Source organism: Dendroctonus ponderosae, unplaced genomic scaffold (assembly GCF_020466585.1).
Source record: "Dendroctonus ponderosae isolate FM_Combo_2020 unplaced genomic scaffold, Dpon_F_20191213v2 Dpon_F_20191213_3, whole genome shotgun sequence".
NCBI lineage: Eukaryota > Metazoa > Arthropoda > Insecta > Coleoptera > Curculionidae > Dendroctonus > Dendroctonus ponderosae.
The window spans coordinates 5,190,786-5,205,506 of NW_026018508.1; the positions used below are offsets into that span (position 1 = coordinate 5,190,786).

Sequence of the window (14,721 nt, forward strand, 5' to 3'; positions counted from 1 at the left end):
TGAGCGTGGAAGTTCGTTATAAACGGAAAGTGAATATACAACTAACCTAAAAAGTGATTGTTATATCCGGAAGTTCGTTATAACCAGTAAAAAAATACGTTGGTCTTTACGGACGACGTTTCAATTAAAGAAAAAACCGTTCCGAAAAAATCGTTTTAACCGAAAGTTCACTATAACCGGGTTCATTATAAGCGGACTTTACTGTATATTAGGCATTAATTAGAAACTGTTAACTGATCTGAATTAGGGGTAAGTAGGTAATCCGCCTATATACTGTGTAATATTTGCAGAACTTACTTGTCTCCAGGAACGTCCCAAACATTCAGTGAAGAAAGTTAATATTATGTGCCCTACATTGGAGAATAAAAATTAAATATTCATTTTACTGCATTATTCTAATCATCGTAATAATAAATACTATTCAACTGCAGCCAGGACAAACCAAGATTTAAAGAGGTTAGAATGGATTATGGCAGATGCCGCCAAAGAATACCTTTCCACAGAATACCGACAACATAGAAACGAATTGTTAGCTTTATTCAGTGAACTGTATACAAGGTACCAGGTACTTTAGTATACAGTTCATTGGCTTTATTTAACTACATTGTATTTAGCGTTTACATCCTCGTTAAATATTCTGTGTTACATAAATTACTTGAATCCGATAAAACAAGAAAGTTCAAAGTCTATAGATTGTATTTGATAACCCGGAAATGTATTTCAGGAAATTTAACTACATACTAGGTATTTGGGCGCCTTCGGGACGATGTACTGTCTAGGTCTGTAAAAGGACACTGATTTTGTGTAAAATCCATAAAATATGATAATCACAAGACGTTCCAGGCAAAGGGACATTGTAAAGGTACTCATTCTAACATAAATGTTTACCCGGGTTATGCTCAGATACAGAAAGTAGGAGTAAAAATATTCGTAATCATTAGCCATCTCTTCAGTTTGAATATTTCTTATCAAGTATTTCGGAGTCGTCCCGAAAAAGAAACGTTTATCTGCATATTGAACATTATCATTTCATTATAATTTAAACTACCGTTTGACAGAAAACATGTTTGTCAAAGTCTGCAGTCTTGCCGTCTTTATTTCCTTTTAACAGTTTATAGTAAATGGCCTTGTTTGAAAATTTTATTTTCAACAATGCTAAGCCCCAAAACGCATTTTTTGCGGGTATATATAAAACATCCAAGGTGATAATACGCGTAAATAATGAAGAAAATTTCTATGAAGCGATTAAATTTATCTGAGCGATGATGAGATGCAAAATGCAATTTTTCAGACAATCGCCGGCAACATTGCGTCAATTACTCGATGTAAACACATGCAGTGTCAGATTTTTGTAAATTTTTTAGAAATTATGCTTAAATTCTAAACTAGTAAATTGTTATTAAATAAACTGATTTCGGTGAAACGTCCACGGTGAGCCAAAGTGATGAAAAATTAAAATGAGAATGAGTGAAAATATGCAGCACAATCTATAATGTGTGCGAAGAAATAATTGGCTATGGAAATAGCCAAAAGAGCGAAAACTATGTTTAAGCAGTGAACTAAATAATTATAGACGATCTCATCTCATGTTCCAGTTACGCAAAAACTATGTGCGACACGCTCATATGACCCGATTGATATTGCTAATTTTTGCGTAGGCTAAAACGGGCCGGCCCCCCATGTGAAAAACAGTCCCCACTTCGTCAACGGACCAGGCCGGAGTCCTAGAGCGAGACTGGCCTGAATAATCCATCAGACAAAGATGCTACAACTGTATCATATGACTGTACCGCACGTGATTTTTATTTATTGTTTTCACTCTGGCAAGGTACGATGTGAAACTCGTGCTTTTTCAACTATGCATGAATGTGAATAGTGTAGGTTTCATGTTATGGCTCTTTTCAACAAACTTTTCAATGGACTTAGAAACACACCACGGAGTAGCCAGGACGAGAGTAACGTCAGGTTTGTACAACTCCTTTATTATTGTTTGCCCTATAAATAATAGTTTAGTTGATATTTTAAATAACTTCGTACAAACCACTGCTACCTTACGGTTCAGCTATCTGATGGTGATATTCATGAACATCTAAGGAAATTATTAACATCAGTGGTTGTGGTGTTTTGCAAAGTTTTAAACTTGTAGGTACTTAAGTACTTACTTATTAATTAAAGGAAATTTTAACACATCTTCGAGGTGAATTGATGATTATTGCTAATCATTATTGACATATTGCATCTGCAGGTAATTTTAATGTTTTCACAATACCAAGCATTTGCATCTAGATAAGACCCAATTTCAATTTGAACTTACCTTCATTCAACTGAGTCTCGAACATAAAGAACACATTAACACTTTTTCTTTCGGTATTGGAAGCTGAATATTCAGGGGGATTATCAGATCTATGGCATCAAGCTTGTAGAGATCGTTCACTGCAACAGTAGAAGACATTTAAGTTGCAGAGAAGAAAAATTTGATTTCTCGAGTTTTAATGCATTTTTTTTAAATTTGTACACAATAACGCGGGGATATTCGTGGCGTTTCGTACACCAGATCGTGTATGTTTTGCCCCAGAAAAAAATATTACTAATAAGGATTAAGTCGGGTGAACTAGGGGGCTACCTTTGCCGACCCAATGTTGAAGAAAACCGCTAGTACAAGAAAATTAGTATTTCAAAATGCGTTGATTTTGCAAATTAAATTAAAATATAAAAATATCTTAATTACTCAATAAATATAAGGCCATTTTTGGAACCTCAGGCTATTCCACAAAGAGATTTCTATTAGCTAACTTAATAGTAGCTAAGAATTTCTACTCGGCTTAATAATACTTCTCATGTTCGACATCTGTAGAACCATTCTTCAAACTCCCGGCCACAAATATCGTCAGAAGTACCAAATTACCAAATAATAGTGAAATAAGCTGAGATTTAGCGAGCAAAAATTCAAATTCAAGCGCATACATTTTCAGTTCATCAATTAATATCTATAGACTTTTAAGAAAACATATAGCCATGTTATTGGCAATTTCACTATAATTTTCTTGGTAAYTCTATAWTATAACTAGCTGACCCGGCAAACCTTGTATTGCCATATMAATTATTCCTAGGGTTTTTTTTTCATCTCGAGTGGGCGGTTTGCCCACTTGAGATTTTTTTTAAATTTTATTTTWAATTTATTGAATTACTAATATAGCTATTAAAAGATAGGGGTTTATGGCAGCACCCATATCACTTAGGGGTATGAAAAATAGATAACAACCTATTCTCAGACCTACTGGATATACATACAAAATTTCATCAAAATTGGTCAAGCCGTTTCGGAAGAGTATGGTAACTAAAACTGTGACACGAGAATTTTATATATATAGATAACATTGAAAGTAAGAACAAATTGATTGATTTTTTAAGTACATGCATTGAGTTTTATCTTTTCTTGCAATAGTCTTTTAATTTTATTCATTTTGATTCGCTTTTCATCAAACCGAAGAATGAGAATTTAGAATTTTTGTAAACTTGTGCGTTATTATTCAATCATCATCTAGCTGTTAGGGACAACATTATCTACGTGTTTACACCGGTTCTTTCTTTCTTTCTTATGAAAGATCAACTCTCTCTTGCATGGTGTCACTTGCGTTAGTTTTTTTACAACTTTCACTGTTTTTGGGACATCGTATGACTTTCTAAAGTTTGGAGAGGCTTCTCAGATTTTTGTGTGTGGATGAAAAGAACATTTAATTGCAATGGTTTTAAGTGCGTCTCCGAAAAGCCAACCAAGAGACAAGAGCAAAAAAATTAATCAAATGTGAAGTGATCTAGTTTTGTTTAAAAGTTTTGTAAAGTGATATACACAAGGATCCGAATTTAGTAAATCAAAAAGTAATTAGAGAAATGTGTAGACTTAGTCACGTTTCACCGTCAATATCAAGAATAGAATAAAGTGATAGTTGGACAAATTTGCTTGATTTTGAATGCTCCTAATTCTACGATACTTAATCGAACCTAAAATAGCTAGTAAATAAAATCTATAGCAAACTCAATTTAATCAAATTACTTAACTTAATCTAAGCCGGACGAACGCAAACGGACCAATACAACGTTTTGTACGTATACAAAAACATTGCATCTGTCAATATTTAACTCGTGTGAATTTAAATTCAAATCACTTAGAAAAAGCGGATGTGGACAAAGTGCATTAAGAGGCTAGGCAATATTAATATAATCAACTAGGCAATATTAATGCTTAAGTTGTGAAAAACTTCTGAATTTGCAGTTGAAAATTGAAATATGGAAGTAGTAAAATGTACCTGCAAAACCGATATTTAAAAAGTGCTAAATGCATTTAAAACGGTCAGTAAATCACTTAGTCGCTTGTACCTTTCACGTAACAATTTAGTTCTGTTCCAAAATAATGTGCAATGACGTCAGTGGCCTGATGCAGAGTAACGACAAAGCTTTAATCCTAAATAGAAATATTTACAGTTACTGATTTCCTCAAAGCAAACTGTTAAACAGTTTTTAAGATTATAATTTAGAAAAGTAATTTTAATGAGACATTTCAGAATATATTCAGGATAAATTAAAAGACGCACCGAACTGGAAACATGTTTTTGTCGTGACGACTTGAACTTATTCATATTCTTAATAATATGTTTACTATTAATTAATTGCTGGTTCTATTTTAGTAATAATCATCGTATGAGTGAAGTGATCATTAAAAATATGTAGGAAAATTATTGGTTATTATTTCATTTGATGGGAATACAATTTAAACTCAAAATATCTTCCTGAGTGTTAATAAAATTCACACTGGAGATAAAAGAAAACAAACAGTGGAGAAAAATTTGAATGTAGACATTTATGATTTCAGCTGAGCTATGAAAAATTCTTATGATATTCAAAATACGACTTTAAAATGTAAAAGCGTGCAAATAAATGAAGTAATAAGTTTCGAAAATAGAATCGCAAAACTTTGTTAATTGTGCACAATATGTGCTCCAATACAATTTTACAGTTTGGAATTATAGTTAGCTCGAATGATGAATACATTAATTAATACGCCTGTGTCAAATTGTTATCATGTTTTTTAAACCAATTTTTAGTGGTTTGAAATTCACGTGCCAAATTATTTGATTCGCACGCACAGTAATAATGTATAATTTTGCTCAGCTGATGATAATATGACCAGTCATGTGTTTGATGAAGAAATCAAGATCTCTGATTTTTCAATGCCTGTTTATAACTTTTATATGACTTTGTTTACCAAGTAGAACTGGTTTTATTGGGATATGGAACTGGATTTTATCCTATATGGAACAGTTTACAAGTTATATACTTGGAACTTAATGCGTAATTAGTTGACCATTTAGTCCAGTCTTTAAAACTTGAAGTGATTTGTTGGTTTGTTTAATTAATTTAATTTATTCAAATGATACTTACATCCAGTAAGATGATATCTTTAATTAAAGATATAGGTTCTGCTTTGTACAAAAATATTTTTTTCAGATATAAACACAGTGGCGTGTAAATTGATGTGAGATAAAAATTTTACATTGTTTTCAATCGTTGTTTAACATCGGACAAAGCATAACTTAGATACAAGACGTCCCAAAACTAGTGGTTTACATTGATCGATTCCTTTTTTTTTTGATATACAAGCCTTTAAAATGAAGAAATGACATTTTTATTTTAATCAATAATCTTTGAACTATGACTTCAATCAAGCAGTTGCTCAAATTCATTTTGGATCTTGACGATCTCAAGAAAACAAAATATATTTAAGCAAAAAAAACTCGATGGGATTTCGTCTATGGATGTCTTGGAACTTTTGACTTCTAGCTCTGTATAGTATTTTATGATCTATGGCACAAACATTGTATATTTATATATAATTCAAATAACAATAGTAATCTGAGCTTATCAATATTAATTGCTTTTTCTTGATAAAGTTTTCTTGGCCATTACAGTCACAGTTAGTAATACTTTGTGAAATGTCGTTTAATGTCACGCGATGATGTTATTTCAGTAGGTATTATTAAATATTAGTATTGATGTACTATATAGATAATAGATACTTATGGATTTATAATAAAATTATTTAATATTAATGAAAAGTATAATTATCATTTTTTTATTTGCAGGCAGAAAGTGCCCGAATTCACTGCAAAAGAAATTCGACTTGTGCTGTTTCGAGAATGCGATTTCAGGGGAAGAAAACTGTTGTTTGATTCTGATGTTACTGAGAAAATTCCTATGGAAAAAGCGCCAGCGGAGCAGAAATTTGTGGAAGTTTCTAATAACTATGGATATGTAGTTGTAAGCCAATGCACTGTTTTTAACAGCATCGATTTTTTTTCATTGTGATTTTTCGCTTTTTCAGAATTCCAAGCAAATTAGTGATTATCAGCATTTATCAGAAATGATATTCGGTTCTGTAGCAATGAGTTTCCGAGGTACTTATCTAAAGATTCACAGTCTTAATGACCCTCGTCGATTAATGTTCACACAGGTGACTAGACTTATCTAGGATCTAACATAATTAAGTTGTGTTGAATTCAACGAGTGAGTCGCAGAAACGGGAAATGTCTAAAGATGTTTTTAGGTTTTTCCAACCCCGGAGGGAAGACAAAAGAAGTCTTCAACGTCAAGCAATCAGTCCCATTTATCAACTCAAAGTAGTTTCGATCATTCCATTAAATTAGATGATTCAGGAGCGAATAGTGCCTTTTCTACTAGCGATCAACTGTCGGATAGAAGTACGGCATCGGACACTATTTTAGGTAGGCAAGTTATGAGGCGATATTTTAGGTAGGAGTTATAGGCAAGTTATGAGGTTTTGATATTCAATTACTTATTATCTAAAATATCAGAAGGTTTTGACGTAAACGAAGCATAAATTTTGAACAGTGACAATATTTATTACTAAACGTAGGTAAAACATTAAATCCAAATTAGTTACTTGCGTGCATCAATTTCTATTACACGTTTTTAAAGCTTTAATAAAAAATCGATTAATTTAATATAGTATGTATTTAAACAAATGCTTTTTTTCTAAAAAAAACAGATTAATGAAAGAAATAATGTGTCGGTTTCCGTTTTTAAGATGTTTCAAATGCATACCTCATCAGTAGGGTTTAGCCAAGGAAATAATCTGTTCGGTTATAATTTCACATGGCAATCATAAAAAAATGTTTCCGGTTGTGTAATTTCTCTTGCGCTTTTTAAATTAAATTTACGTTCAGATACAAAATTATTCTACATTTCGGTTGTTCAACCACGTTCTAATATTTTTATGTAAATATCTTGATGAGCAAATTTGTATATGAGAAACATACTGCGATGGTATTAAAGTAAAAATGTAACACTTAAATTTTGCCGTAAAGTAAGGCATCTCTTTAATTACAATATAATTTTCTTTGCATAGCCGGATTATTTCAAGACTATGCCTATTATATTTGCTTTAAAATCTCAGCTATTCTTAAAGTAAGTGAGTTTCGGAGACAGAAATATTTTATAATGAGAACGAGTCTTAAGATTATGATGAGACGCTAGACATTCATTAAGAGTATTTCTTTAATTTACTTTATATTTTACTCTACTCTCCCATTTTCCCAAAAAAAAAAATTATGTTTGACGTTTTATTAACAATTATTCGAACATTTTCCATCGGGGATTGTTCCAAAACTAAAAAATTGTATCAGCTACATATTATAATCATTGCAAGCTATAGTTTGTTATTGATAAAACTCAATTGCCAACCAGAATTTATACCTCAATGTGTATCGTCACATTATATGCAATTCAATATTCTTAAAATTGCTCATGAGAGAATGCAGATTTCAAAACATTCCTTCCAAAAGTTCTCCAAGCTGAGATTTACATGATTTTATCAAGACTTGCTTCCTTTACAAATTTTCAGTAACAAGTTTTAGTACACAACTAAAAGGAAACGATCGATCATCTACAAACGTGATAAAGTTGACAATTAATATCAATTTATTGTATCTGTTTTTTGGCAAGTAAAACTAGATTATATCACGGAATACATTTTTTAGCGGAATTAGAAAACATCAAAAAGTTTGATTTAGTGCAAGGATGTGTGCTAGTATGTACGTTAGTGTAGGAAGCTTTAAAATTAGCGATAGGTAAACAAAGAGTTTGTCATAGCAGAACACGCGATTTTATATTGAGTTACATAAAAATTAAAGTAATCATTCGTTTCTTACCGACGTTTTTCATATAATTATCAACTCACATGAAATGTTTGGATAGTTGCCAGTTGACAACTGTTGCAGAAGCACGTCCGCATTTTGGCACCCGATAATGAGGATTTATTCAATGCCATTCGAATTACTACTTAAAGATTTAACTCGCGATTTATGAATTAAACAACTCTTTCAGTTATCATTCGTTTTGGAATCATCTATGTCTATTTGTAAGGAAAATGACAATTAAAACTGTATGGTGGAAATAACACACTTATATTTTTTGAAATAAAATACTGTCATTGTCTGTTAGCATAAGATACTCAATTACAAGAATTATATTTTGATATTTTTGTTTCAGTTTGCCGTAGATTATCCAGTAATCCTTTAGATGTGCCAGGAGTGATGCCAAGTTTTTCAAGAAATAGTTTAGTAGTTGATTCTGGTTGTGCTAGTGGCTCATTTGCAAGCATAAGTACTGGCCCTCCGAATTTTCCCACATGGGAATCCGTATTCTCAAATAAAGGTAATCAACTAAACCCCATCGAACTGCAATAAGTAAAACATAAGACTTTTTTCGGAAAATTTTCTGCTGCTTGATTAGTAAAATTGATTGGATAATAACTGAAATAATTTAAAAGTACCATTTTTTTGCAAAATAAATACCTTAATGATAGGGATACTTTAGCAATTTATCTGTAAATTAAACGGTCCGTGATTCTAAAAGCAAAACATCAACATTTCTTAATCAATACGATTTGTACTCTTAGTTGCCCAACACGCATCACTTTCAGTAGTTTTTAGTGGCATATTTTATATTACATTTTCCTGTTATATTGTATTTTTTTACATAGATCTTTCTACACTTTCGTTTTCGTCGAGTGGAGTTTTCAAGAGAATACTTAGAAGCTCAACGTGTTCACTACAAACTAGTTCAATATCATTACCAAATTCCACCGAAGTGCTGCATAAATCCCATAATAAGGGAAGCAAATTGGGGTTTACTATTATTGTTGAAATTTCACCTGAAAAGGAAAGGTAAGTTGCTGTTTTAATGTTTGGGTATAATTTTTTTAAATTGCTTGACTGACCGTCAATCTTTTAGTCTGTAATTATAGTAATGTTGCAGATTATATGTGTATTTTAAATTGTTCCGTACACAATTTATGTTTTTAGTATGAAAAAAATGTTTTGATGTGGTCCTAGTGCATGCAGTTGCGAAACGCGTCAATTTTATCTGATTTTGAAATATTGTGTTTGGTTTTATTTTGAATTGCCTTTTCTCAGTTGGCATTTTTATATTTGGGATGTAATTTTTTGTGTTAATTTTAACATATCTTCGCGTTTTTCATGTTCTACTGACATAGTTTAGCATAGCGAATTTCCATTTTTTAACGAAAACACATTTCCGATGTAAGATTTTTGTTAATTTGTATCAGTCCTTCGGATATTAAAACAATAAGCTTTATTTTTTGCTACTGTTGTCCAAGTTTGAAAACTGTAATAAGAATATTTTTAATTGTGAAGATTATCATAAAAATGTAATATTCAATCGCAGTAAAACCAACAGAATGAAAACATTTGTCTGAGAATGGATTCGGATAAGTGTTGGCAAAATTATTTTGGAGCAAATGTGTGAACAATTGCATTGGTTGTTTCTAGAATATGCTGAATTTTTTTCAGGTTGCTTACCCAGTTTTTTATGGAGCACATCGCTCTTCTTGAAGCATTAATCTGGCGTACTCACCGATCAATAGCCATAGCCTACCATTGCCGAACCTCCTTCATCTCCCTAATGATGGATATTGCTTGTAATACTGCAACTTGGTTAGTGAATCTTTTAAATGCACCCAGCATAGTGACCAACTTATGGCATTGTCTTTCGTTTGGCTGTGATGATTATTCTAAAATAAGTCCATTTAAATTGGCACTAAGTGATGAAAGTGTTGATTTACTAAGGACGTCGCGGCAAACATCGGCTAGTGTAAATAGTGAAAGTGTTCTTCGAGGTTTGCAATTTTCAGAGTCTGTTAGTGGTGTGCGTGTTCCCAGTAGAAATGATGTGCCGAGTTTTAATTTTAATACTTGTTCGAAGACTGATTTAGCTGTAAATAACCATTGCAACTTAGATGCAGACGAATTAAGTGAAAAGTTCCTTAAGGAATTCTGCGAATTAGTTGAAGGAGTTGACGTCAAAGAAACTAATTTGTGAGTAATCATTTAAGATTTATTTTGAGTGTACATCTATAGGATAATTATGATTTGTTTTAGTTTTGTCAGCACTTTACTAACTGCTGTTCTTACACACCATCTGGGATGGGTTGCAACAGTTCTCCCTCAATCTAATCTGGATGCTGAGCAAATTCGCGTTTTTCAACAGCCATATAATGCGTTATGGAGCCAACTATCTGATTTATATGGGGCAATAGGCCATCCCTTGAAAACTTCCCAAACTGTGATAACTGGAAGTAACAAAAACAATATTATTTCCAAACTGCTAAACTCTCTCACTTACTTTATACGATTTGGGAACATAGAAAGAAAAAATGTTTGTAGATCGTCCGTAGAAACCGAGAATCAAGTGGCGGGTTTAATTTGCATAAAGCACGATTGCATTCCGAAAGAAAACTATAAGAAATATGAAGATCACTTAAAAGAGTTATTGATTCTGGAACCTCCAATATCAAGTTGCAGTAATATTCAACCGAGTTTCGATGTTTTCTCTAAACATGACCAGGAAAGGAAAATTAGTTTGATGCCGCCAAAGGGACTGAACAAAGTAAAATCTATGCAAGGTCTAGACGATCTGCAGCACCATTCAACAAGAGCCACTAAATCAATCGGTTTATCGCGAGTACCATCGACTTTACAACAGTGTTTGGCAAAGCCAATGGACGTTTCTTCAGAGTATATCGCAAAATTACCAAAAAGTTCTGATGGAACTCAAAGTAGCAAAGCTAAAACAAAACCAATTTCGAAATGCAGCAATTTCAACGACTTACTTAAATTGGAGGAAAAGACTGAATTAGAAATGCCCTCTACTGGGAATTCTATTGAAGGGTATGATGATCCGAATAGTGTTATATTCGTTTTGGGCGATAATGAAGAACTAGTTGGACTGAGGATGGATGAACGCTTTTCGGCCGGCTCTTCTAATCAAGCCAAAGTACCTGAACAGGTTGCATCAGGAGCGAAAAGAAAAATTTCAGTAGGCCTATCGAAACTAGTTTCAATACCCACAAATAAACCAACTGAACCATTAACAGATCCGAATTGCCAAAGTTGTTTGTTGCAAAGTTCCTCGTATGAAGCATTATACTTAGAGAACGAAGTACATTCCAAGGCTCCACTTTTGTTACACGCCAGAGCTCAGAGCGAACCACCAGAAGTTAGAAAAAGTACACCTGCAAAATACCAATACAGTAGGGTAAAGTTCAATCTTCAACAATACCCGCAAGTGGTGAGGAATTATATGAAAAGCAAAAACATAGAGCTGGAAGGGCTGAGTTTGGGCGAAAAGGTTTTTGACAAGTTTGCTACTGTTCAAAACAACATCAAGTTGGATTTATCCGGCTATGAGAGCGACGCTGAAGAAGTGGAAGCCTTGCAAACACCTTCTAATGCTTCGGAATTGGAGTTCTCTCCTGATATGGGATCTCGAGATGAACAGGAATTGACTACCGAGCCGACTATTTCGAGCAATTTAATGAAACTTGTCAACATTCCTATGCCAAAGTAAGTTTACATTATTGACGATTTTAATGAGAAATTTTGCTTAATTTTTGTTCGTTTTAGGTCACTGATTAATAGTATTCCGGATTGTTCAATACCGTACAGAACGACGGTTATTAAGGGTCTTGTAGACACATACATACCAGATATGGTTCTGCAAGGCACCACAGATCCTAAACACAAGTGGCATTCGGAACTTAGAAATAATCTTGCCATGAATTCTCAACATTCCCTACTGGACCAACCGGTTGATGAGGCTCTGGCGATTGTTGCTGATACAGACACATGGTAATGAGATATATTCGGCCAAAAAAAGGTTTAATTTAATTAAAATTGAATCACAAAAAGTCATGCCGATAGCGAATTCCTGATAATACTTTTTTACATATTTGCTTACAATTTTTGGAAAAAAACTGGGATAGCAAAAAAAAATTCATTTATTTTCAGGAGTTTTGACGAACTCGCTTTTCTGGAAATAAAAACATTTCGAGTCAAGTATTTCAGATTTTTTCCATCGTTCCTATTTTATAGTAGTAGAATAACACGTTAATATTCGATCATTTTGTACATGAAGCCAACGGGATTTGATGATGAATTCAGTGCTAATATAGAATTTCGCGTTTCAAATAATTATAGTGGATTCATAATTTCTCATCAATGAATCGTTCTTGATTTCAAAAGTAATATATTTGTGTTTTTTTACTAGGGAAGTTCAGGTGATATCCAGCCATACTTACGTTATTGATAAAGAGGTGAATGGTGTGAGGGCAGTAATGTCTCAGTTGGTTGCCAACATGCTGGAGTCTCTTCTGCAAATGTGGAAACTGCAAATTCCACCCAAACATGTAAGTAATTGTGAAATTATTCGAAAATTTCACACAGTAGAGAAAAATATCAAAAACGAGTATCATATATTTTGTTTTGATACATCAAATATCAACAATTATTGAAAAGGGCGGTTGAGTTGATTTCCAACCCCGAATAAATTTGGTCTTAAAATCTATTTGCTTCAAAATCTGGGATAGAAATAAAAACATCGAATGGAAATTCTCAGGCAACTTTAAATGCTTAATACCTTTGGTCTTGACGTTCTGCACAACCGATAAAAGTGCTTCTTATTTTTTTTTTATATATAACTCTCGTCTCGATTAAGGCTGCAACTTTTTCGAATTGTGATAAAAGTTAAAATTAAAAAGCAAAATTGTCAAAAATGTAAAATCAAAGACGCCATTAACAAAAAGTCACCATATTTAGAAATGCTGTTAAAATCTGGCACAAGTAGGTGAAAGTTTAATACATTTTGATCCCGAAACGTTCCTGAACTGTACACAAAACAACACGAAACGATGCAGGCCTAGACTGAGAAAACTGCATCTATGATAGCTTTTAAGCCGGGAACATTGGAGATATACACATGTGTTCCTTTGCGAAACACTGTAGTAGTCATTTAGTCTATCTAATAAGTTATTTTAAAGTTAAATTATTGCTTACAAAACTACGTATTGGGTAAAAGTAACCGAAATTGTCGCTTGTTGCAGAAGTAAAATATTTTATAATTGTGTTACTTTTGTTTATTTTGAATCTATAATCGCTCGTTTTGAGTTCTTTTTTTTACGCAATCCTCCTTGCAGTGTATACAGCATATTGAACAAAGCCTTCAACAACTGTGCCTTCGATCTAAAGCTCTAGCGCAGATGTTGATAGCTAGTGAATTCTGTAACATAGAGCTGTTGGCTTCTACTCTTCAGATTGAGGTTAACGACGTTCCATTAATGATGGCAGTGGCTTCAACATATTCGCCAGAAGTTACGCACAAATACGGGCTTAGTTTTCAGTAAAGTACAAAACTATTAATTTATGGTAATATCATCTTCACTCTTCAGTTTTTCATTAGATGTTTCACGTGTTTTCCGTTTCATTTGTAATGTATTGCAAGATAACAGTTTAATATGGGATCTTTTATTGCTGGCTTTTTAGACGATTGTGTGAAAGCCTGTATTCGGTGAATGTCGCTTACACCGCCTAAATCATCTATATTTTTCATCAAATGGCATTCGTACCTAGGCTAATTAAGATAAGTTTCTTGCTATAAAGCTTATATAAAGGAACAAAAAATAATTGTTACTTTTTAATGGCATTCTTTAGTTAAGCTTGTGACTAAAGAGAAAACCGGTTTTGAGCGATATTGGCCATAGTGATAATTTCTTAGATTTTTTACTTTTTTTTATTAGTATGTTATGTTGATTTTTGTATATTACAGTTAATTATTAACTTGTTGTGAAATATATTGGTATATTATGGTTATTGCTATTTAAGTTATATTTAAGTATCTTGTTTTTATTTTTTTTATGAAGTGATAAAGTATTTTTTTGTTTTTTTTTTCTGTTGTTTTATTTGGTTTAGTTGACATCGAATATCTTATGAATTTTCCGTTAATCAGAGAATAAATGAGTCTTTGTTGTCTGTTTTGGTGTTTTATTTTCATTTAGATATGCTGGGTGCGATGTAACTACACTGACCACTGCTATACAATTTTTCTTAAAATTGATACATTCTTGAAGCTATTTAAGTGAAAAAACCAATTAATTATAAACATTTGTCTTTTACAACTTAAAATTGCAGATTCTGTGAAAGATAATGGTTTTCTTCATCGTTTTTTGCGCTTTTATTGTGACCAGGAGTGAGATATTCAAAACGTCTCAATTTTTCAAAATGTCTCAGCAACTTATAGTTTTTTAGGTTTCTTTCATAGTTAAAGAGTTTTCTACTATATGTAAGTGTAATG

The 14,721-nt window shown here is 32.6% G+C and overlaps 2 protein-coding genes across 10 annotated transcripts in view; one reads left to right on the forward strand and one right to left on the reverse strand.

Annotated features, from left to right (window-relative positions):
* Positions 1-2,354, reverse strand: part of LOC109540282 (U4/U6.U5 small nuclear ribonucleoprotein 27 kDa protein) — a 7,388-nt gene extending 5,034 nt beyond the window's left edge. For 2 of the 7 annotated variants that reach the window (XR_007281142.1, XR_007281141.1), the window contains exons 1-2: positions 2,051-2,240; positions 298-1,995 (exon numbers count right to left, since the gene is read on the reverse strand). Coding sequence is in view for 2 of the 7 variants with exons in the window: in XM_019908599.2 (XP_019764158.1) it covers positions 2,315-2,339 (25 nt within the window). In the remaining 5 variants the exon portion in view is untranslated. Of the gene's footprint in view, positions 1-297; positions 1,996-2,050; positions 2,243-2,314 lie in introns of those variants that run through there. The other 5 variants (XR_007281140.1, XR_007281139.1, XR_007281143.1 and 2 more) reach the window with 4 other exon arrangements.
* LOC109540280 (folliculin-interacting protein 2) lies at positions 1,889-14,401 on the forward strand. 3 transcript variants are annotated; one of them, XM_019908594.2, is made up of 11 exons: positions 1,889-1,965; positions 6,141-6,315; positions 6,380-6,508; positions 6,602-6,779; positions 8,566-8,730; positions 9,059-9,242; positions 9,888-10,412; positions 10,476-11,939; positions 12,000-12,224; positions 12,643-12,781; positions 13,568-14,401. In XM_019908594.2, exons 1-11 carry the CDS (start codon positions 1,892-1,894, stop codon positions 13,772-13,774), a joined length of 3,465 nt encoding a protein of 1,154 aa, XP_019764153.2. In that variant the 5' UTR covers positions 1,889-1,891; the 3' UTR covers positions 13,775-14,401. The 3 variants fall into 3 exon arrangements, with proteins under 3 accessions (XP_019764153.2, XP_048520971.1, XP_019764154.2); XM_048665014.1 differs by lacking the exon at positions 13,568-14,401 and adding an exon at positions 13,191-13,497; XM_019908595.2 differs by lacking the exon at positions 1,889-1,965 and adding an exon at positions 5,952-6,024.
* Positions 14,402-14,721: the final 320 nt, after the last annotated feature.

What these genes read in the sequence shown, in the direction of transcription:
- LOC109540280 (XM_019908594.2), top strand. Translation starts at nt 1,892, where the DNA reads ATGGCTCTTTTCAACAAACTTTTCAATGGACTTAGAAACACACCACGG. An exon ending in ATAACTATGGATATGTAGTT is followed by an intron (nt 6,316 to 6,379) that starts GTAAGCCAATGC and finishes TCGCTTTTTCAG; the next exon opens with AATTCCAAGCAAATTAGTGA. An exon ending in TGCAAATTCCACCCAAACAT is followed by an intron (nt 12,782 to 13,567) that starts GTAAGTAATTGT and finishes TCCTCCTTGCAG; the next exon opens with TGTATACAGCATATTGAACA.